General features: G+C 40.2%; 2 protein-coding genes across 2 annotated transcripts; one reads left to right on the top strand and one right to left on the bottom strand.

Moving 5' to 3' along the window:
• The first annotated feature begins 931 nt into the window (after positions 1-931).
• fsd2 (fibronectin type III and SPRY domain containing 2) lies at positions 932-10,286 on the top strand. The gene is made up of 13 exons (XM_078244194.1): positions 932-1,412; positions 1,677-1,951; positions 2,413-2,508; positions 2,842-3,075; positions 3,621-3,643; positions 4,106-4,227; positions 5,966-6,130; positions 6,295-6,429; positions 6,634-6,787; positions 7,540-7,673; positions 8,023-8,155; positions 8,289-8,465; positions 9,403-10,286. Exons 2-13 carry the CDS (start codon positions 1,694-1,696, stop codon positions 9,650-9,652), a joined length of 1,881 nt encoding a protein of 626 aa, XP_078100320.1. The 5' UTR covers positions 932-1,412; positions 1,677-1,693; the 3' UTR covers positions 9,653-10,286.
• Positions 10,287-10,289: 3 nt separating this feature from the next.
• Positions 10,290-22,197, bottom strand: LOC144513253 (KH homology domain-containing protein 4-like). The gene is made up of 14 exons (XM_078244310.1): positions 22,061-22,197; positions 20,560-20,833; positions 20,340-20,459; positions 19,998-20,071; positions 18,429-18,481; positions 18,069-18,265; positions 17,080-17,288; positions 16,624-16,684; positions 16,275-16,332; positions 14,311-14,546; positions 13,863-13,967; positions 12,252-12,337; positions 12,049-12,167; positions 10,290-11,624 (listed from the first exon to the last, which is right to left on the bottom strand). Exons 1-14 carry the CDS (start codon positions 22,087-22,089, stop codon positions 11,500-11,502), a joined length of 1,746 nt encoding a protein of 581 aa, XP_078100436.1. The 5' UTR covers positions 22,090-22,197; the 3' UTR covers positions 10,290-11,499.
• Between the last annotated feature and the right edge of the window lie 588 nt (positions 22,198-22,785).

Raw genomic sequence — 22,785 nt, 5'->3', positions numbered from 1 at the left:
TAAGATTCTGATCAAAAGACTTTGAATCACATCTTAGGGAGTTTATGAGGAGCCCTGAAGGCACCATAATATCCCATGTAGTGCGTTCAACTTCGACCTTTTGAATCACATGTCAGGGGAATTCCACCTCCTACTGGAGCCTTTCTTTTACTGTCTATGACTGGAGCCATGGGTGTATAATACCTCTTTCACACCGATGACCCGGGTCGGACCAGGGTTAGCTGTCTCGTCCCAGCCCTTCTTTTGGCAATTCAAACCAAGCCAGTCAACACGGGTATATGGAAGCCCATCAGTAAAAAACTGTCCCATACGAAGTAATATAATTATGAGATTAAAAAGTCATAATAATGAGATAAAAACCGAAATTATGAGATAAAAAAAATAATTAAAAATGAGAATAAAAATACAATACACATGGGTCATTATGTGTAGACTGCCAAAAAAACAAACATTGAATCCATTTTAAATAGGCAACTTTTTGGACTAACTGTTTGGAAAAAAACGTGCCAGAAAGATGCAGTTTATATTATGATGGTCTTGAATCAGGACTTGTGTGGGAAGCTTTCAGTAATTTAAGTCTACCCCTACATGTTAATACTATAAAACACTATAAAAAAAACATGCCAAACAATAATAATACCATCATACATATTGATACTTTATTGACTGCAGAATTTGTGTAAAAAAAATGAGAGGTATTAAGTCAGGAAGACATGAATATAACTGAGAGCAAGTATGGAACATAAACAGAATGAGAAAAAAAAAGTGCGCAGAATCTTTGTCCAAGTTGTACAAAAAGGTCGTGTTGGCCGCAAGCTGCAAGCTACAGCGTCAATGTAAGGAGAGCTAAACTAAATGAACAAATAACCATAAATTATGAACATAATTCATATCTTCTTGTACACCCTTTGGAGATGGAGGAAGAGGCGGCAGAACCAGCCCCGGGGATTTCAAAGTAAAAGCATCGTGTTTTACCCATAGACTAGCCTATATAAATGAAATGGCTACTACTGTGACTACCCGGTCGATTTTTTTTTTTCTTTTTTTGATTCCGACACCTGAACACCTCATTTTTGGTTTTGAAACAAGTAACAGATATGCGGTCTTCATTTTCTAATTACAAATGAATTAGGCTTACAGATTATCCAATGATAGCCGGACTCTTAAGTTTCACAAGTTTTACAGTGTTAGCAAAGCTGAGGCCCCTGATTAGTCTCAATTAATAGTTGTATTCAATACATTTCTAACTTCCTGCATGGGTGCATGCCTATGACGTTTGAGCAATCTGAGCCCCATCTATTTTTGTCACAGCTTCTGGGTGAGGGTTGAACTACTTACAGAGCTGGCTTGTCGGACACCACTGTTGGCCTGTAATGGCTGTTTAGAACAGACTAGTCTGCTGAATTATCCAGGTAATGTGCTATGAACTGCTTATTCACCATTGATCATTTAATGACAAACGTATTATTCTGCACAGGCATTTTGCTTAGTGAAAGCATGAAGAATTTTGTTTAGAGGTCTCATAGTCTGTTGTGTTCATTCTGTTCAGTTAATATTGGATGCAGAATGTTTAGAATATTATTCTAAATTGTTGTCGATCTAATTAGGTAAGAACAGGAAGGGCTGAAGTAAATTGTTGTATGTGAATCATAAAATGGATTGTAAACCTCCCACAGCCACAGTGACTCTCCTAATGGACTTGAATGAGATCAAAGGAGGCAGACTGGATGTGATTGCAGAGGAAGCTGAGCACCAGGAGTTAAGCAGAGAGTTGACCACTATGGCAGACAGAGGAAGGAGGGCGACCCAAGGAGTTTCCACCTTCCAGAGGTTTTCTATTGACACCAACGAGTCCCTTCGTTTTGAGCCCTGTGAGGACAGCCTCCCATCTCCCACTGGGACAGGAGAAGGACTTGATGACGATGATGTGTTTAAAGAGAGAGGAACCGAGGTGGGGGACACTAACAGATTTGTCCCATTATGTATGAATGAAACATTTGATATTGTCTTATTTTAATTGACCTCTGTTCAACCCCAATGGTTTCTTGGGGATTTAAATAACTTTTTCTAGATGTCTTGGTGAAAATAGGTGACAGAAATACAGAACCAGCACCCGTAAAAAATTGTGAACAAAAGACACGCTATTAAAAACACTTAAATACTTGACTAACTATACATCCTATTACATCCCTAAACATGGCCATGAATTCCACTTAATGACTGTGATCTAACATCTATAATTCCAGATTTCTTTGTAGCTAACTCCCAGAAGATAGAGCTGTCCACATGTAAGGTTTTATTTGCCAAGCCAAAGACATGAGCAGAAAGTCCTGACGGCACAGGCCGAAACATTGTTGATGTTACTGGTTTGAATTATAAAGAGAAAGAAGTCTGACTTTCAATTGTTTTCAGGGTGAGATCGTCACAATCAGGAATCGGTTGCAAGGGAAGGTTGCTGAGATGGAGAACTTTGCAGGTCATCTGGAGGAAATCTTTCTCACTGTGGAGGTAAAATGTTCTCAAAGAAATTAGTTTAGTGAAATTGATTGTTATGTGTTTTGACAGTGATTTATCATTGTATGTCTGTGTGAGCATTTTGGGGATACTTTGTTGTTATTATATTGTTTTATTAAACTTAAAGACAGAAATAAAGTTCAAGATGTCAGATTTCAATTTTGTGTGTCTCCTGGAGGGCCTGAACTCACGAGCCAAACACATCCATTTTATTCATTGCCTCCCTTGATCTGTTGTGCTCTCCTGGCTTTTCTTTCCTTTCCATATTTTGTTGAATGCATAACACGTGTAACTCCCTAAGTATGATCATATAAATGTGTGTGTCAGGAGAATTTTGGCCGTCAGGAGCAGCACTTGGAGCAGCATTACAACGATGTGCTCCAGACGTTGTCTCAGCGATATGACGAGAGGGCGGCTGGACTGGAGGAGGAGAAGAAGGGCAAGCTGGAGGCCCTGTACAAGCAGCTGCTGGCTTGTGGCCGGGAGATGGATGCCTCCAAGGAGCTCATTGAGACAGCCCAGGAGGTCTACCGCAGCCAAGACAAGAGGCTTTTCCTAAAGGTGTCCTTGCTTGTGTTTAAGTGCAGATTACAGTTGTATACATTAGGGGTGGGGGAAAAAAAATCGATACAGCCTAGTATCGCAATATTTTCCACGGCAATACTGTATCGATACACAGACGGCGAGTATCGATCTATTATTATATATGTGTTGGTCAGTTTGTCTGCTTGACAATCCCATTTTGCAGCAATAAAATGGAAGTGAGATGAAGATAAAACAGATGTTGACAATGTTTTCTTGTGGGGACATCATTTGAAATTGGGAAACATTTTATGTTGGGGAGGAAAAAAGGTAATAAATTGCAATTATATCGCAGAATATCGCAATATGTTTACTGTAAAATCGCAATAATATCGTATTGTGACATAAGTATCGTGATGATATCGTATTGTCTGGTGATTCCCATGCCTAGTATACATGATGATAGATGGCTCCAGTTGTAGAGGATTTTGCCATCATCACAACTGATGTGATTGTGGATATGAAATATTTATTTCTACATTTATTTACTTTGTTCAATTGCTTTCTTTGGCCTTTATTGATAGGCAGTTATGCCCACCATAAAAAGGTAATTATGCTGCTCAGTGAGTATGCCGCACGGTTTCAAAATACTAACCATCAATGGCACGGGGCTGATATTGTGTTTCCAGGTGTTTTTGCTTTCAGTCTCATACTAATATTGTGTAGGTTGACACATTTTGAGCATGAAAGTAAATTCTTGGCCTTCGAAAAAAGTGCTTTGACATGTAAGTCCGTACTCAAGGTCCACTTATTAGCTTTTTGCAGAGCATTGAGATAGCTCAGTCTCCATGACAAATGAGAAAACTCCATCCACTGCAATATACCACAAAATGCTCCAGGAAAAGCTAGTAAGTGGACCTTATGGACCTAATTTCTTTTAAGATTTCTTTGTCAAACTGAATACATTTTAAGTGATCCAAATGAACGGCATGACACAAGCTGCTTTACCCTAAATGTTAACTCTTATTATTCACAGCTTGTTTTTCTTTCTCTGTTTGTACTACGCTAGAATCAAGGAGTTCGTCAAAGAGGAGGTTGAGCTCACGTTGTCTACAAGTCTTGAGTTTAACACACCCCTTGCTGACCTGTCAGATGTCCAAACCATGATGGACTCCATCAACGTTGTCCCAGGTCTGATTTACAAACCGTTCCCCCAGTTAACCCTGTCAGTACAGCACACAGATGAAGGTTCATTTTCTTGTCAATATCTGCCAGGATGTCTTTGAAACATTGTTCTCTTGGACAGCTTAGACCAGCCAGCTTTGTGTTTTTATACACAGGATGGCCGCCAGTGTGTCAATAATAGATAGATTCAACTTTATTGTCATTGTGCAGATTACAAGTACAAAGACAACGAAATGCAGTTTGCATCTAACCAGAAAAGTGCAATGTGACATACAAAGTATAGACAGGTGGTGCATAGACAGGACAAGAAATATATTGCAGTGTTATAAGAGCAGAATAAATATGTAATATGAACAAAGTATGAACAACATGTACAGATATGTGCAATGTACTAGCAGTGACATTATAATAGTAGTAAGAATAATATAGATGTACGTAGTGTATTAGCTGAATATATAATAAGAAAAACAGAATAAATATGGATATTCTGTATGAACCATATAGACAGATATGTGCAGTGTGGTAACAATTCAAGAGTAGTAAGAATAAGTGTATGTGCAGGATGAATAGTATGAAGAGCAGTAGAATATGGCTATGTATAGGTGTAATTACAGTATATACATTTGTAAATAAATAAATAGAACAGTATGGGTGGGATAGGGTAGTGCAAATTGTCCGGGGGGGGGGCTTAGTAGGTTAATAATCAAGTGATGTTTATCATTTAGTGTTTTAAATTTGGAAGTGTAAAACAATATTTATCAAGATTAGCAACAGAGATAGACTAAGGTGATTAGATCCCATTGATTTGAGGCATCTTCATTAAGCATAGGCCCACATGAAGATAGGAGATGGGAGTCTACAATCACAGCACGTAAAGCCAGCAGGTGGGTGATGGGAACTCTCAGTTGAATCTCCCTGAACATCCTGGAGGTAATTGTGGTGGTGGGGAGATTTCTTTTTTGTCATTTCAGGCCTTTATTCGATAGGACAGATTAGACATGAAAGGGGAGAAAGATGGGGAATGAAATGCAGCAAAGGGCCGCAGCTCAGAATTGAACAACATTCAACATCTCAGGGCTGATTCGACCTGAGGAACACGAGCAGAAAGATCATTGGTCAGACATGGTAAAATCAGAAGCGGAAGCGATGCGTTAGAGCAAGAAGAAAATAGCAAAAATGCACCTGTAGAGGAATAAAGGGATACTGTGTGAGAGAAATGTTTTCCTTATTGAGCTTTCACCAAAGCTTATATCACTGTATTTTACACCTTCAGTAAAATTGATCTTACCCACTGTTTTATGGGCAAGAATAATAATAAATAGCAAAAAGGCGTCAGTGTTGAGTTTAAACTAGAACAAGCTGTCACTATGTATCGCTTTTCATGCAAAACTGCTATTGGAACGTTATCTTAGTGCCTTTGATGGTATGACTTGATCAGTGATGTAGTCTAAAGTGGGGGGGGCATATCATAGTGGGGGGGTCTGGGTGTCCTCCCCCAAGGAAGTTTTGAGCATCAACGACTTCATTTCCTGTATTCAGATGCGAAGAAGAAAATAACAGATGACAATTCAAAATATATCAAAAATATAATGGAAAGTATGTTGTTGTGTGTAATCGGGCATTTTTAAGTGGGTATATGGAAATCCTGGAGCTTTCTTAGTGGATATACTGCGTATCACGTAGACTACACCACTGGACTTGATGACAAAACTGGGTTAACATTTTTACTCTAATATAAAAACAGCTCCATCTGCCCCGGTGATCAACCCCCAGATGCCCAACTCTGCCACCCAGACGTCACTGCGTGTGTGCTGGAGCTTGTTCTCCGACGACACGGTGGAGTACTATGAGCTCTACTACAGACCGGTGCTGGAGGACACACCGGCAGACAATGCCTGTGCACCACATGGTATAACAACGAGACACTGACTGCAGATTCACATTGCATGATAACACCATCTACTGTTGAAATAGTATCTGTTGATGTGGGAATCTTTTTGATTTACTGGAGGAGATGTTGGTGACGACGCTTTGATCATTGCAGCCACAATTAATTCTGTGCCGGCCTTTCAGTAAGCAAGATCAACGTGAAGGAGACCCACTGCACTGTGACAGATCTGCTGCCCAATGCTCAGTATGAACTCTGGGTGACTGCTACCAACACCACAGGCATCAGCCCAGCGAGCGAGAAGGCCTTATACGTGACGGGTAATACATGTCGCACTCCTACAAGTGCATGAGGCGTCATTACACTTGTGACAGTTGAGATAGTTGTTCTGTTGTCTCAGGATGTCCCCTAAAAGCACTTGTGTTCTCTATTTTGTAATCGCTCCAGCCTTGTATGATTAATGTTGGAGAGAATAAAGTCTAAATGGTTGATCTCTCTCTCTCTCTCTCTCTCTCTCTCTCTAGTGCCATCGCCTCCAGTGATCAAGCAGAGGGAGTGTACTAGCTGTCGAGAGGCTGCTCTGATCCGCTGGGAGTCCGGAAACACCAACCCTGTAGACTCTTACACGGTGGAGTTCAGTGAGATGGGTACTGATGGCACAGAGAGCGGTACTACTGAGTAAGAACTGTTATAACAGACATACATTTCCTAAATTTCCCTTGGGATCAATTAAGTATCTGTCTGTCTGTCTGCATGCACCTACAGTTGACAGATTCAACATAGAAACAAGCTCAAAATTTAATTTAGCTTTTCATGAAATTTGTCATGTTTTTATGAGTTTACACACAAAGGTAAACTAAAAGAGCTCTGTTAAAACAAAAATGCTTCACTGGATTTGCAGAGCTTCAAAGATGCAGCACCATGGTATTTATCTTCACTGGCCTGTCCTTTCAATATTCAATATTCAATTCATCCATAAACAAGCCCTTGTTTGTGCTTGCCTAGGATTTTTAAGGTCCTATGGTTATAGAGCTGCTGAATCAAGACACTCTGTCCTAGAAAATCTATTCTTAGCTTCTGCTCCTGCAGCACTGTCAGCCGCAGCTAGAATACCGTCCTCGCATTTGGGGTCACTTCACAAAGTCAGACCTTTCATTTGAATGGTCTGTGTTTTTGTTTTTTCTTTGATAGAGGAATACAGCCTAAGCTGTATTCATTAAAATGGGTCTGTGGTCCAAATATGACAGAGTTCTTAGTTAAACACCCCATTTATCCATCTAATATTGTATCGAGACTTGTTATTTCAAGGCGTTACGCTCTGGTAGAGCTATGAAAATAAAAGCCAGTCCAAAAAGTTGTCGTCATTGTGCATTTAGTATATTTAAAAAGGAAGTGATATCAGCCTTCTGTCCCATTGGTTAATCCTCCAGGTCTATAGTAGCCGTGCCCAGCTGTCAGTGTCTGATCCAGCTGCAGACAGGACGCCGTTACCTCATCTCTGTGAGAGCAGTCAACATCGGCGGGCCCAGCGACAGGAGTAAAGTTATTACTGTCTCAACAACAGGTGAGAAGCATTGGGATCGGCCTGTTGATGGTACTGTTGGCCAGTAATTGCATTAACATGTAAGTGATCTACGTGGAGCTAATTTGAACTGCCTTATATATTGTCGGATGGTTTCATTTTTAACAATGCATCATATTTTATTTACTTAGGTTTTTCTTTTATAAAATCTTGATCTAAAAAAAAAAAACTACTATAGCTGTTAAATGGAGGGGAAGTATAAAGTAGCATCAGATGGAAAAACAAGTACAAGTGCCTCAAATTTGTATTTAAATGCTGTACTTCAAGATGTACTTCCTATCACCGCTTTTTGCACATTTATATGTTGACTAACATTTGTTTACCTGTGCAGGTACATTCTTCTACCTCCTGGAGGACACTGCCCATCCTTGCCTGTCCATCTCTGAAGACGGCTTCACCATGTTTTATGGAGATGAGGAGCTGCCAATTAGCGCTATGGCCTTAGATGATAACACCTTTACCAGGTAAAGCATACAATTGCTGCTTGTGTGACAGATTTGTTTTATTTAAAAAAAAAGTGTGACAGAAGATAATGAATTTTTTTGTAAGATAGCCCATTATTAGTGTTATGTAAAATAAGACTGGGTGTATGCACAGATGTGTAGCTGTCCTGGGGGATCTGATCCCAGTGCGAGGCCGGCATTACTGGGAAGTTGAGGTGGATGATGGGACGGAATTTAGGATCGGAGTTGCTTCCGAAGACACAGAGAGGAACTCGTACCTCGGAGCCAACAACACCTCCTGGTGTATGAGACACATTCTCACCCCGTCCAGGTAACAGTGCACCATCTCTGTTAAAATAGGATTTTATAAACCTTAACCTGAAGACCCCAGCTGTCTCCATGTTCTCTCTCTGTGATAGCTGTTAACAGTACTTTTACGAAGCACTACTCCCAAATAAGTCTGAAAGTAATGTCCCATGATAAGATACTGTACATTTGTTTGTGAATGACTTTTTTTTGGCAAAGGGCATAAATTGTTTGTGCGTAGCCCATACATTCTAAAACATGAATTCCCTTGTTTGGTGTAGTAATAATGCTTTAGGATTTTCATATTTTGTCATCTTTATCAACAAGTCAGTTTGCGTAACCCAAATTTTAACAAAACACAAGGGTTAAAGTACCCTTGGTTTGCTGCTCATTCACTTGATGACATGTACTTCTTGTACAAACTGGTGAGAAACTGGCTTACGTAGGCACACATTTTTCAGCCAATCTGATATCACAATTAGCATGCTTATCCTCCGAGGGACTACTATTGCATGCATGGAAACTGGGCCAAGACTGTATGCATAGCCACCAACGTTTGCCTTGCCTAAGCAATAAATTATGCATCCCCTCAATGCAAAACTAAGCCCACTGATGGTAGAAAAGCCCACTGTTGAAGATGCTACTTTTCTAAGTGTTGCTATGGCAACTCTCCTTGGAGCAAAGCAGGACAGTTGAATTGTCACATTTAGCAAATCATTCAGTGCAACATATCACACAAGACCTAAATGTGGTTTCCATTGTGGGCATCTTCTTGGTGATTCTGCATACTCGCAATCACATTCCTCATTTTCTTTTATCTGCAGCCATTTCAAATCCTACTGCTGGCTCATGATTCAGCATTTGCTTTAGTGGGGAAATGATCACATCAGGATGAGAGAAAAAGCTCTATATTAAGAACTCTGCTTTACACAATCATAATGTTGCCGCTTTCTTCCCTTTAGGCATAAATATGAGTTTCTGCACAATGGCTTGAGTCCTGACCTGAGGATTACAGTAAACCCAGTGCGGATAGGAGTGGCACTGGACTACGAGAGGGGGACTCTGTCCTTTTTTAATGTGGATCTGGAACAACATCTACACACCTTCCACTGTCACTTTCGAAATTACGTCCACCCCTGCTTTGGCCTGGACAACCCAGGAGCTCTTACTGTACACAATGACATAGAGGCTCCCGAGTACACATTCATCTGACTCCAGCAATCTTTTCCAGGGCTGGAAGAAAGTGAAACTACTTTTTTTTTTTTTAATACTTACCAAATTTCTGGGTGACAGCCCTAATAATAATAATACCAACATTGCAAACACCCAAATTATAAAAACCAAAACAATCTGATGACCTTCCTCAGCAATATAAAATGTGTGGGATCCAAAGACAATAAGAAGTTTTTAGGTGTTTTATTATAGTATTCCATGGGAACAGGCATACACCATTTTCCAAGATATGAAAAAAGTTAAACTGAATTTTACAATATGTATTTATAGCATCAGTAACTTGCAGCAGACCAAGTGTTCAAATAAAAAAAAAAAGAAATAAGGGGCTTGTTTTTGATTAACAAAACATGTTTGTTATGTTTTAAGAAATAAAAATATTTATAGTTATAAAGTATTCACATCTTTTAAAAAAAAGGAAAAATCCACCCTGAATACTTCCACACTGTAAAACGTGAATATTTTGTTTAATAGCGATATATATTTTGCCAACAAAAAATGTCTCTGTATTTAAGAAACTGGTAAGTGCACGTTTTAGAGTGAGACCCTTGGAATAATAATAAAAAAGGCTTCTATCAAGACAGCAATAACACAAGGAAGAAAGACACTGTAAAAAGGATTTTAAACCAAAACCTCAAACTTCCCTAATGAGCATGAAGCCACAAGATGTGCTGCATTTTAAGACATGTGGCTACAAACATATGCACAATGACAATGAAACTAGTTGGCAGATTATCAATTATTTACAGTTGCTATAAAGTTGGGCATACCTTTAAATATGTCCACCTTTGACTAAAACCAACAGGTTCACACCCATTGTGTGAGCGGTTACAGAAAGGCATTATGGGAGAAAAATAAAAACGCTAACTGAAACGGAAGTACACAAAGCAAAACCTACAACAGGACAAGACAATTAAAACCTTTCTTCCTTAAGAGTCCAGGAAAGCACCAAACATCAGAAAGTGGTAATAATTCAAAGACCATACCAGTGTTTTTTTGCATCTTCAGCCGGTTTACTACAAATAATCTGTACTTTACATTAACGCTGTATAAAGATTGTCAACCTGACAGTGTATGAAGCTTGGTCATCTGTCTTTAAGTCCTAAAATGGATTTCAGTACATAAAAATCATACCAGAAATGTCAATCAAGTGTCCCTAAAGCTGGATTTATGCTTCTGCGGGGAGCTTTTATACTTGTGCATTGGGGTCTGGGTCAATCTCTTTGGCAGGGGCAGCGCGTGTGTGTGTGTGTGTGTGTGTGTGTGTGGTAGAGCGAGTGACGGTGATTAGCTTTGGAGCGAGTACTAACTCTAGAGGTGTAGCGGGAGAAACAAAATGTCTCCCCTGTGCTTTCTGACCACGGTCAGGAATCTGTAGCAGGAAAAATTAACCCTCTCCTTGATTTCATGTTAATGAAGAAGCAGGAAGTGGGTAGGGGGAAACGTGACATTGTTGTGGTCTGCGTCTCCGTGACATGTAGCTACATTTTTAAGAGGTGCACGTCAGGCTCCGGCGTAGGGTCCGTATCTCCAGGTACCTACGTACGTACTCACGGCGTAGATTTAGCACAGGAGCATAAATTGGCCTTAAGTGCCATACTGAGATGAATGGAAACTGTCTGCTTGCTTGGTAAGTGCTCAGCAATACTACATTTGTCATTTCAAGTAAATGGGGTAAAACACTGGTATAGTCCTAAAACAGTGTTTGAAAATGCAAGGGTGGATTTTTCCTTTTACTGGGGTTTGGGTTTGAGAACTATATTAATTTACTGAATGTCGACTTTGGGTCTGTGGGTTTCCTGGACAGTGGGGATGGGGCGGGGCAGGGGTTATGAGTTATCTGTCTTACTGCTGTGTGTCCTCTCCTCCTCTTCATCTGAGGAGTCTCCTTCATAGGGCACAAGCCCCGATTCGTCCACTTTAGACTTCTTTTCGCACAGCTCCTCTTGAACACCTGTTAGGGCACAATAAAAACGGAGAGACAGAGAAAAGTAGAGAGAAGGTGGGGGAAAACGGAGAGGGGATGATGACGACAAAGCGAGAGAAAACAAAAAGAAAACCCATTGAGGAGCCCCATGTTAGCGGTGGTTTTTGAGTTCGTTTGATCCACAGCCAGGGGAGGGAAGATATCAAATGAAACGGCAGCAGAGCACACATCCATAACAGGCAGGTCCAGGGACACATGTTGAGAGAGAGAACAAGGGAAAGACAAAAAACATATACAAGAAGAGTGTGTTAGTGGGATCTACCGGTGGAGAGATTCACACAGGTCTCCACTCCTCCCCCGTTCATGGCATGGGGGGGAGATGCCATGTCATGCAACAGACATGTCTGAGTACACAGGCTCTCAGTAAATGTGGCGATAAAGAAATGCATACCCATTGAGGCGGCGGAGCCAGGCAGACTGACTGGACCTTCTGCCACCGTGTCTCTTGGCCTTTTGCGTGCAACAGGGGCAGGAGCCACAAAGAGGGGTGGCGGTGGGGGCATCAGAATCCTGAAGAGAGAAAAACATCAATATCTACACCACACAAGATTCACGAAGAACAGCATACAAGGGAAATTAGATCTATCAACAGACCTTTCGACTACTTTCTCTTCTCCAACACTGGAGGCAGGAAGTGCAGACTCTTGATGAGCAGGCCCCTCTGGAGATTTGCTAGTAGGCTAAACAGCAAAGTACAAAACATTAAAGAACAAAAGAAAATGTTTGAGCTATAGGAATTATAGTATGTGAAAACCTTATTTTTTAAACATTTTATTTTCATACACGCAAAAAAAAAAATAATAATTGAAAAAGACTAAAGACTTAATTTAAACCTCTAAAGATATGTCTCATGACAAAAAGAATTGTAATGAAATTTGACAGAGCCTGAAATGCTTTCAGGGTTGACAGTTGATTTGGGGAATTTCCAAATATTCAGAATTGTATCCATTTTCAGACTAGTATGTCACCAAAGGCTCTACACATGAACTCGAGCATTGAGAACATTGTTTGTGTACACAGAGTTTACTAAAAAGAAAGGTTTTGAACAACTAACTTTAGCTGTTGGTGTTTCCAGTCGCTGCCATCTTGGCAGTCAAAAAGTGTTGATCTCTAAATTAAATGGCTAAGAAATAAGGACTAGGTATGTTGACAGAGCTGGAAACCGTGTGTGTGTGTTGTGTGGGGTGGTGTGTATGTACAAGTGGAGTAGAGGAATACTGTTACTAGTATGAGATGTACTCTGATTGGAGTATACAATTACACAGTATGCTGGTATATGTATACTTCTTGATGGAAATAATAAAAATAATTATAAAAAAGAAAAAAAAGTGTCAATCTCCAAATGCAACTAACAGGGAGGAGAGTAAAGATGGAAAGCTCCTAAAGCTTAGTTCCATATAAATGCACGGATTATTTCTTTAGTGAAAAACAATATTGACCTTGTGGTTGAAAAGGAGCCTCATAAGGCCCCTGTTCTGATCCAATCCAATATAGCGTTTGACTGGTAGAATAATGTAATGCACATTATGTTTTTTTTTCCTCTCTTCTTTCTGTATTCTTAAAACGGGACAGTGGATGATATAGATGTCTTGTTAGTTGTGATGGTGACATAGGTTTGTCAAAAATATTAATAATAAAAAAGAAAAAAGAAAAGAAAAAAGGAGCCTCATATAAGAATGACATTTCCTCCTATGGAGTCCGTTCATTCGCATTCGGAGATCAACACTTTTTGACTGGCGAGATGGTAGCGACCGGAAACACCAACAGCTGAAGTAAGTTGTTCAAAACCTTTTTTTAGTAAACTCTGTGTACACAAACAATGTTCTCAATGCTGGAGTTCACGTGTAGAGCCCCTGGCGATACTTCGAGCAAAGTTTCATGTTGCGTCGAGCCTTCTTAGTGTTTTAAAAATATCTATTTTGATGCAATCATTGCAGTGCCCCTAGCACTCCCATTCAAAACGCACTTTGGACCGAAAATACGGTAAATCTTAAAAGTGGCGCTTCCGTCCTAAATATGCTTTTAAACGAAAGTTTGACTCGGGTACGTTCACAAAAACACCCTAGGTTGCATTTTGGCGAGAGTTGAGCTTTAAACTGCTAGCCGTAACTCAAACAGGTAAATCATTGAGTAAAAGACATGTTCATGTTAAAATGGCCAGAATTATCTTTCAGCGATATGTACAGGTGTTGTTTTTCAGCTAACCTGTTCTTCCCGAGACCCCTCCTGGAAATGACGTCTGGGACTTCCTGGGTCAGGTGGGGTGCTTAAAGATCCTTCAGGCGCCACTGTCTCACTGCTGCCAGGATGCTTAAGTAGAGCAAAACCAACACATACACACTGATGCAGCAGCAGGATTTTAGAAAACCTAAAACTCCTTAAAAAAAAGGTTGTTGCGACAGCAGTCATGTGTCCTTGCTGAAAGGAGCACAAAACCTTTCAACATGAAGCTTGTTCGGCAGATTTAAACTTGTAACTGGTCAATCTTTTAAATCTTTTAATATTTAAATAATTTTACTTGCTTCCTATCAAATATTTCTTTTTTTTCAAATTTTACAGGTTAAATCAACCAAAATGTAAAAATTAAATAAAAAATAAAAACTAACGTGAATGGTGAAAACAATTAGTGGCAGCCTTAATCTTTGGTAATTACCTGGGAGAGATAAGGATGTGGTTTCCTAGGACACACCGGATACTGAACCATTGCCTGAGAAGATGGAGGGTTTGTCGACATGTTAGAATGACTTGGGGGACCATTTGCATTACTCCAATAACCACTGGCTCCTGAGTACGCTGAATAGCCGCCAGCATACCCATTTGCTGGATAGTTATACCAGGACCCCTGGCTAGAGTAATTGCTATTAGGTGGAAATCCATGTGCTGCGTATGCTGAAATGAAAGTATAGAACGTGGAGTTAATAGCATATATCACATGAATCAATAACGGTGTTTTGACAACTGTGATGTACTATTTCAACCTATTGTTAAAAGGGATGGTTCGGAGTAATTTCACCCTAGGGTCCTTTGCACCTTGACCTCCAGCCAAACACCCCCCCCCCCAGAGTTTTTCCCCTTGGTCTAACATTGGTCGAGTTAGCGCTATCAGCCGTAGATCAGCTTAGTGCAGGCGCTAAAGGAACCAAAGGTGTATCTCGTAAATTACCCCACTAATGATGCCCGGAATGGTACCAAACTTCTACAGTAGTACAAATAGGTTCTGTACTCATAAAATGTCTGTAAGTACACCAGGAGTTCATTTAAATAACACTTGCCTGATGGCTTCTACTCTCTGCTGCTACCGCTGCGTCGACACCACTTCCGTGATTTGGGAAAAACCCGTTAAAGTCCTTTGCAAAACTCACAAGAGTAAAGGAAAAGCTAAGTGAATTCAACACTCCATAGAAATTTATTGATAACTGGATGATATTTCAAATAATTTTTAAGTGTTGACCTGAAAATACAAGCATTTATAAAACTTTCAAAATTCAGTGAAATGTTTTTTATACTCTCGCGTGAAACTTTGTTGACAGAAACAACTGTGTACACGTGACTGAGCAGAGGATTGTTGTGAGATAGTCAGACAGTTACTTCAGACTACTGCAGCGTGAGTTAAAAGATAGGACAAGATGCCACCCAGTTGTATCTATCCCGACTGCGGTAGAAAAGCTTAAAAAGGTTCAATCCGGGGACCTTCAATGATCTGCCGTTTCGCTACAATGACCCGGAGCTTATACAACAGTGACTTGTCGTTCTCAAAATGGACATCACGACGCCAGTCGAGACGCTAAAGAAGAAGCGCTACCGTGTCTGTAGCGGCCATTTCCATGAAGACGACTTCCATTATCCTAGTAAAGCCAAGGACCCAAAAAAGCCAACTAGAGTACAGCTGAAAAGGAACGCTATTCCACAAGTGTGGCCACCGGCTGCGGTAGCAGCAGAGAGTAGAAGCCATCAGGCAAGTGTTATTTAAAAGGTGCCGTAGTGTGAAGATCCAGGACTTAGCCAAAACATTTGAACATCAACAACTTCTCAGTCCCTCTCCCCTTTCAGCTAAAGCCCAAAACGGTCTCCTAAGCCCCTCCCCCCACAAGGGAGAATGAATGCGTGTGCATGAGCAGTGATTGACACACAGTTAGACCCCCCCCTTACCTGCTTCATGTAGTTCCACTCGAACATAGGGTCAGTTTCAGCAAATATGACAGAAAGTTTTATAAGTCTTACCTACTGCATCTTTAAATAAACTCCTGGTGTACTTACAAACATTTTATGAGTACAGAACCTATTTGTACTACTGTAGAAGTTTGGTACCATTCCGGGCATTATTAGTGGGGTAATTTACGAGCTACACCTTTAGTTCCATTAGCGCCTGCACTAAGCCATTCGGCTGATAGCGCTAACTCGACCAATGTTAGACCAAGGGGAAAAAGCTTCTGGGGGGGGGGGGTGTTTGGCTCAAGGTCAAGGTGCAAAGGACCCTAGGGTGAAATTACTCCGAACCATCCCTTTAAGCCACTAAAGACAAGGGATGATAAATTACCACAAGAAGAATGCAGCCAGCTAGTACCTGATATTTGGTCACCCTGTTGGAATAGTTACAAGGCATAAAAGAATACTCACGTTGTGTTGAGCCTGTGGTTGTGTACATCGACGCCATACGGGCATTTTCATCCCTTACCTGGAGAGAGTAAAACAAAAACTATATGAGAAACTTACTTGATAACAATCCACAAAGGCTATGTTTATTTATTTTTAACAGCTGAGTTGCATTGTGGGTAGGTGCAGAGCACTCAAAACCTATCTTTGGAGATCAGGTGGTTCACACTACCACTTTCACTTTAGGAGGTGGGTATCAGTGAAAACTAAACGCTTTAATAGTTTCACCTTCTTAAACCTCCCATTAGGCTAGGCATCATTTAATTCAGTTAAACTCACAACTTCATTTGTGGTGACAATATCATGCACTTACAGTTTCCAGCAGACTCTCAGTGAGTTTCTTCGCTGACTCCAATCCAGCTGAATTTGGGTGGCTGTAACACACAAAAGGGTCAAATGTTAAATAACAGAACTAAGAGAGCAAAACGAAAGCGGTTTTAGCCTTTATGTGCAAATGAAACAAAATAAAACATACATGGGATTTAAATTTGGGTTGACTTCATTAATTCAGACAAACTTTTTTACACCAAGCATGTTAAGTCATGCTCTGTTATGATTTAGGGGAAATGTTTTAGTAACCTTATTGTGGTTTCATTTTAAAATAAACATGGACTTGTTCATAGCTCGTATAGTGACATTGTGTTTGCATATTTGTATATTATGTGCTTTAATACCCTCTGTGTGTCTGTGGGACCTCCCTTTCTGGTAAACTAATTCCAATAAGGAACTTGAAAAGTTTGCCAAATGTGAGCATTTGAAATTAACATACCTGATGTAGACATAAAGAGGCTCAAAAGACTCTCGTTTTGATGCTTGTTCGATGTAGCCAGAACCTTTTCCCCTGAGAAAGACTCGAGCCCCCGTCTCTGCCTGGATGTGACTCAGGTACGAACCTCCTGGACCCTCAACCTTTTCATTCACGTTGAACGAGGGCAACGCCTGGTCCAGACCCACAAAAATCTTTGTGTGCACAAAACTCTGAGGATAAGGGAAAATGTGATTATTATTATGCCCTGCATATTTAGGTTGTTTATTGACATATATCATAAAGTTTGATTAGAAGCAGAACGGCTTTGTAAGCAGATGCAGAAATCCAAGGCTTTTCCCTTTAGCCAGGGACGTTCTCTCTGCTACTTAATTTGGGAGGTGGGTATCAGTGAAGGCAACATGGTCTTCATTTGCCACACTTTCTTAACCTCCAATTGTAAAATCCTGACAGACAGACATCAATATTCAACGCAAAAGACCTGAGCTGCATAATAATAAATAAAAAGCTTGAGGAAAAGAAGCGCATCCATAACGCTGGCTCCTCCGTGTCTACCCTTCACAATAAAAGCCGAGCTTAAATGTACTCAGAGAATTACACTTAGAGGAAACTCAATAAAAAGGCATTTAAGGCATTTTTTGCAATACTAGATATCAACCAAAAGCCAGACATTATCTCGTATTAAGTTGCTGTGAGCAGACTGGGCTTTTTCGGGAAGGGGGCTTAAAGAGACAATCCAACAGAGGGTCTCAGAGAGAGGGGAATACAGGTGCAGCAGCCATGGGCAGTATGAGAAAAATACGTTGTTTAATGTTATGTAAACTTGTTCTAGTAGAAACACAAAATACATCAACCTGAAAACAGTATAGTTTCCTGGGGATTTATTACTTAAAGGAGACCTATTATATACAGCTTTAAGGTTCATAATTGTACAGGTTTCACCACCATTTGTAGAGGGGTGAACTTCAACACAGACGTCATGTCTTGCCTACCCCTGAATGAGGAGCTGCGGGCCTATGTCCTGGCACTGAGGTTGTGTTGGGCATCCGTGGCACAGGTGGGGTAATGACAGGGCGAGGAGGCTGAGGGTAGAGTGTGAGCGGAGGCATTACAGGCATCTGTTGTCCTGATGCTGCTGAGGCCCTCAACAGGTCTTCAGAGATGATCTCCTTTATCCTCAGCACAGCCTCTGATTTTGCAGAAAGGTCAACAATGTTTGGACATCAGCCATAAAGAACAGGTATTGGAATTCTTATAACATTTGTTAATTACATTAGATGAAGACAATGCCAAACTCTGCATATTGAGCAGATTTAAAAAAATAAAAAATAATAAAAAAAAGTGCTACTTACTGTTGACCTGCCCATGGTTCTTTCCATGGACATGCAAATACAAAGGTCTTTGTCTAAAAGAAAGCAAATAAGAAATGTCATGGACAACACAACTTCTGCACTCATCCAAACATTTGTTCTTTTTCTTCCCAGTATCATTTTAACACTGAATAATTCATTTTATATGGCCACTGATTGATTATATTTTTATTGGATGGACCTTGCACTCCTGGTAAATATGTTGAGATGTCCTTGGTGAAGAGTAAGCAAGACAGTTTATCACTATAATTGCTAAGGGTGAAATTCAGTCAGTCAATCTCGAATTTCGAATAAAAAAAACGACACCGGCTTGTCAAGAGGAGAAAAAAAACACGTGTTGAAGTGCTGCAAGTCAACCTCCTCTAACTTAGCTACAGCCAGTCAAAAGTTAGCATGGCAACTGCAGATGCAGGAGACCCATCGACAGAACTTGAACGCCCTCCTCTTTCATTGAAGTCGCCTGTGTGGAAGTATTTGGGATTTCCAGCGAGTTATGTTGACAATGTTTGCGTTGTCAAAAAAAAAGCCACAGTTTGCAAGCTCTGCTATGTGCGTGTACCATATTCTGTGTGTTTACCATTGCACGTTAACCTAGCAGCTAGCTGAGTTTCCTTCCATTCATAGCTTAATCCCGACAAAAATCGCACGGTTGAATTTCAACCTGCATGCACGTTTTGTAGCCTAAGCAGAGCGGCTTATATTGGTTATATTAGAGAGATAGCTGACTGCCGAGTTGCCCTCTCTGCCATCTGTCTGCTCAGCTGCTAAGACCGCTGTGCTGGCTCGATGGTGTTTTAAGCCCCCAACCAAGCCTTCAAGGCAGCGCTGCGACCGTCGTCTTCAAGGCACCTAACCATAACCATTGCCTAATCCTAGTGCTGACGTTGGGGGCTTAAAACACCAAACACTGCTGTGCGGCAAAGCGTCTGCCCTCAGCATTGTTGGCAAACTTTTTTCTTTTCTTTTTACTTTGACAAATTGTCAAGTTTCCAACTGACTGAAGATATAAGTTATTACATGATGTTGTTAATAAATGTTTTAAATTTGACAATGTAGTGTGGTACATTGCGAATAAAAGGTCAGATATTATATTGCATAAAAGTCTAGTCTAAAAATGGCATAGCAACCTGTGCTTTAAAAATAAATAAATGTAAAAATCGAGAATTGAACCGTGACCTTAGAATCAAAAATGTAATCGAAGATTTGGAGAATCGTGACACCCCTAATAATTGCAAAGATGTGTAGGTCATTGAAACAAATATATTGTCTAGTCTACCATCAAGTTAGCCATCCTTATGAGATTGATGTAAAACTTTAATATATGGAATATTACTTTTGCAAGAAAAAGATCATGTCTTAATTAGAGATGTCCCAAGCCAATACTAAGGACAGGTGTGCCAAATAGTAGGCTACAGCAGTTATTGCATACATTGTCATGTGTAAGATACAATCAACATTTGTGTAAAAGTAAGAATCAGATCGGACACGGTACAGATTTCCAGTATTAAAGGACTCTGATTATCTTCGGACATCCCTAGTCTTAGTACATACCCTGCTTTTCCCTTTTCGGCGTCAGACATGTAATGACCTTTCGTTGAGACGATTGCTCCACTAAACTGTCGGATCTGAAAAAGGTAATAGGAAATTTGATTAAGACATAAGAGAGATACTTGTAGAGAATTGTTGCTTGTTCATTTAAAGTGGTTGAAGACCTTTCTTACATTTTATTTTAGCTTAATTTAACCAAATAAGTCAACTGAGAGCCAATCCTTATTTACAAGGACGACCTGGCTAGAGGCAGCGACAGAAGGCAAGTCGACAGAAAAACATTCCCCATTTTCTTTTAACTAATGTGTGTCAAATGCAACACTGCAATGCTCACTTTCCACTTACCTCCTCCTGTGTTTTGCCTTTAGTAAGAAGGTCCCTGCAAGTTAGCGGTACATCGTTTATGTCAACCTCTGTGACCACCATTTCTTCTGTAGTGGTTGGCACAGACACACTTTGAGGAGTCTAAAAGACATGTGAAATGACAAGGAAAACTGTAAGCCCTTTAATGACATGCATAAACAATAAAACAGTTATTTGCTGTAGCTTTTTAAATCATGTGCACCTTTGCAAGTAACGGTGGAGGAGTCAACAGCTTTCCTTTTGCCATTAACATGGCATTTATTTTAGCAGCCATGGCCGCAGCCATTTCAACTCCTCCCTGAGGTGCTGGCTTTTCTCCCGTTTGTGGTGGCTGTGAAACGGTGCTATTTGAACCGGCAGTGCTGACGACTCCTGATAAAGAGACAGAGTGGGCTGCATTTTCACTACTCCTCTGCTGCCTCACATCTACACTTTGTTTAGGTTGGGCTGTCTTATCCCATCGGCTGGAAAGGCACCTGAGAAAAGAAAGACGACAAACAAGTATTCTTAAAATCACATTTACTAAACCATTTTAACAACTACATAAAAAGTAGGATAGTGGACTTGCTTGCCATTTCAATCTTGAAGATCTGTTGCATCTTAAATGAGTGTCAAAACATCTTCAAGATTATAATGGCACTGCATTTGCCTGAATAAGTTTAGTGGTAATAATTCTAGCTAACGTTAGATGATTGAGAGTCATCAGATCAGAAACAGGGTGGTCACAACGGTTGAAAAAAATGAAGGAGGGGCATATGGGACATTTTTTAAACACACTGCATTCTGTATGGTTCTGTTCGTTTACACCTTTTCACATTAATAGTAGGAATAAAATGGGATACACTATGCATGGAACATATATATTTTAAAAGCACTGGTTACGTTTGTGGATGGCGGTTTATTGCAACCAATCGTAACGTTAAAGATGGTTTCACAACGCCGCGCAACAACCGCGTTGATGAAAGCGGTTCCTGCCGCCCGGCGGTTACCGCCAGAAGATCAGCACGATGAATTCTGGGCGGCAGAGCAGAATCTGTGCGTGTCCACTCGGGCGGGTAGCAACCGCTTTGCCCTTACCGCCATGATCAAAACCGATTCACTCTCTGCCGCCTTCCCCATGTTGAAATGACTGGAGGCGGCGAGTTACCGCGCGGCAGTGTAATAGCCCCCATCATAAGTTAACGTTACATTAAAAGTTAACGTTCAATTGTGTAGTTTTAAATGTCTTTTGTTGGTCAACTTTGTCTTTTTGGCTAAGCTAACAACACCGTTTGTACGTTGTGCCAAATAAACAGACGTTGCGGTATCTTAACGGTTTATTGTCAGCTAACGTTGAGCCAACAACAGCCAGGCTGAGCTAACGTTAACTAACTTAACAAGTTAACGTTACAATCCTGTTTTGGACGCTCGTTTTACCAATACATCTATTTAAGACTTGAAGGAATACATTGTTAACGTATTTAAATAAACACTCTATAGTCAGCCTTCTCATAATGACTTGTACGCGCACAAGTGATACCCCTCAAGCTAACTTTTTTTAGCAGGCCACAACAATGCTAGCTAACTGGTGTATTAAACAGACAAACACGGTACCGTTAGCTAGCATTAGCTTGGTTGGCTAGCTTACTGTTCAGTGTGGTGTTAACTCGTATTACTAAAGTAACCGCATTCATTTACAACAAACAAACCAAACGGATACTTACGGTGTTTGTCCAGTCATTCCCGAAGACATAGCACCACTCCAATAAATCAGCAGTAAAATTAGAACAGTTTCTAATGTAGTTGACGCTGGACGACGGAAGCCATCGGTCTGCTCTCTCTGGCGATTTCTTCTGACGACTTGTCGCGAAGTCTGACTTGGCGGAAGTTGAGCTGTTTTCATCGTATGTAACCATGGATGATAACAATAATAACACAATATAATATGTAAGTGTAACAGGTAAATTATCATCATTATTAATGTACATCAATAGAAAAAAATAGACTCAGAATTGATTTAAGGCTAAGTATGATTAAAGAAAAATCCAAATAAGCAAGGCCCTCATTTTCATGAGTTCATGGCATAGACTGTACAGGTCCATGATCATTGGTTTGACTGGACAACATTCTGATAATAATAAATAATATTATTATTAAATACAACATTTGTCAACACTTTGTCATGGATAGTACACCAACTTCCTCAATCTATTTTTGTTTTGTCACATAGAATAGAAAAGATTTGCACAGGTACAGGTACATTGGCATTTTTGTGCATTGCTCTTAGAGCTCTACAAAAAATATAAGAAGAAATACAATAAAAAAAATATAGTGAAAATATAAAGCTATATAAATAAATAAATACAAAATGAAATATAAAAGTCGAAGAACAATATAAAAGAGAAAACAGCTGGAAGATAAATAAAGTTATAATGGCAAAAGTGCACCA

This window comes from Sander vitreus, chromosome 1, assembly GCF_031162955.1.
Source record: "Sander vitreus isolate 19-12246 chromosome 1, sanVit1, whole genome shotgun sequence".
NCBI classification, from domain to species: Eukaryota; Metazoa; Chordata; class Actinopteri; order Perciformes; family Percidae; genus Sander; species Sander vitreus.
This window is presented reverse-complemented; position numbering and strand designations above follow the sequence as displayed.

Bases quoted from the DNA above. Each gene is read 5' to 3' on its own strand.
- fsd2 (XM_078244194.1), top strand. From the start codon at position 1,694: ATGGACTTGAATGAGATCAAAGGAGGCAGACTGGATGTGATTGCAGAG. The intron at 6,788-7,539 runs GTAAGAACTGTT...TTAATCCTCCAG, and splicing joins ACAGAGAGCGGTACTACTGA to GTCTATAGTAGCCGTGCCCA. The intron at 7,674-8,022 runs GTGAGAAGCATT...TTACCTGTGCAG, and splicing joins TATTACTGTCTCAACAACAG to GTACATTCTTCTACCTCCTG.
- LOC144513253 (XM_078244310.1), bottom strand. From the start codon at position 22,089: ATGTCTTCGGGAATGACTGGACAAACACC. The intron at 17,289-18,068 runs GTAGGCAAGACA...CCTTATCCTCAG, and splicing joins CCGCAGCTCCTCATTCAGGG to AGTTTTGTGCACACAAAGAT. The intron at 16,333-16,623 runs GTAAGTGCATGA...TACTCTCTCCAG, and splicing joins CTGAGAGTCTGCTGGAAACT to GTAAGGGATGAAAATGCCCG.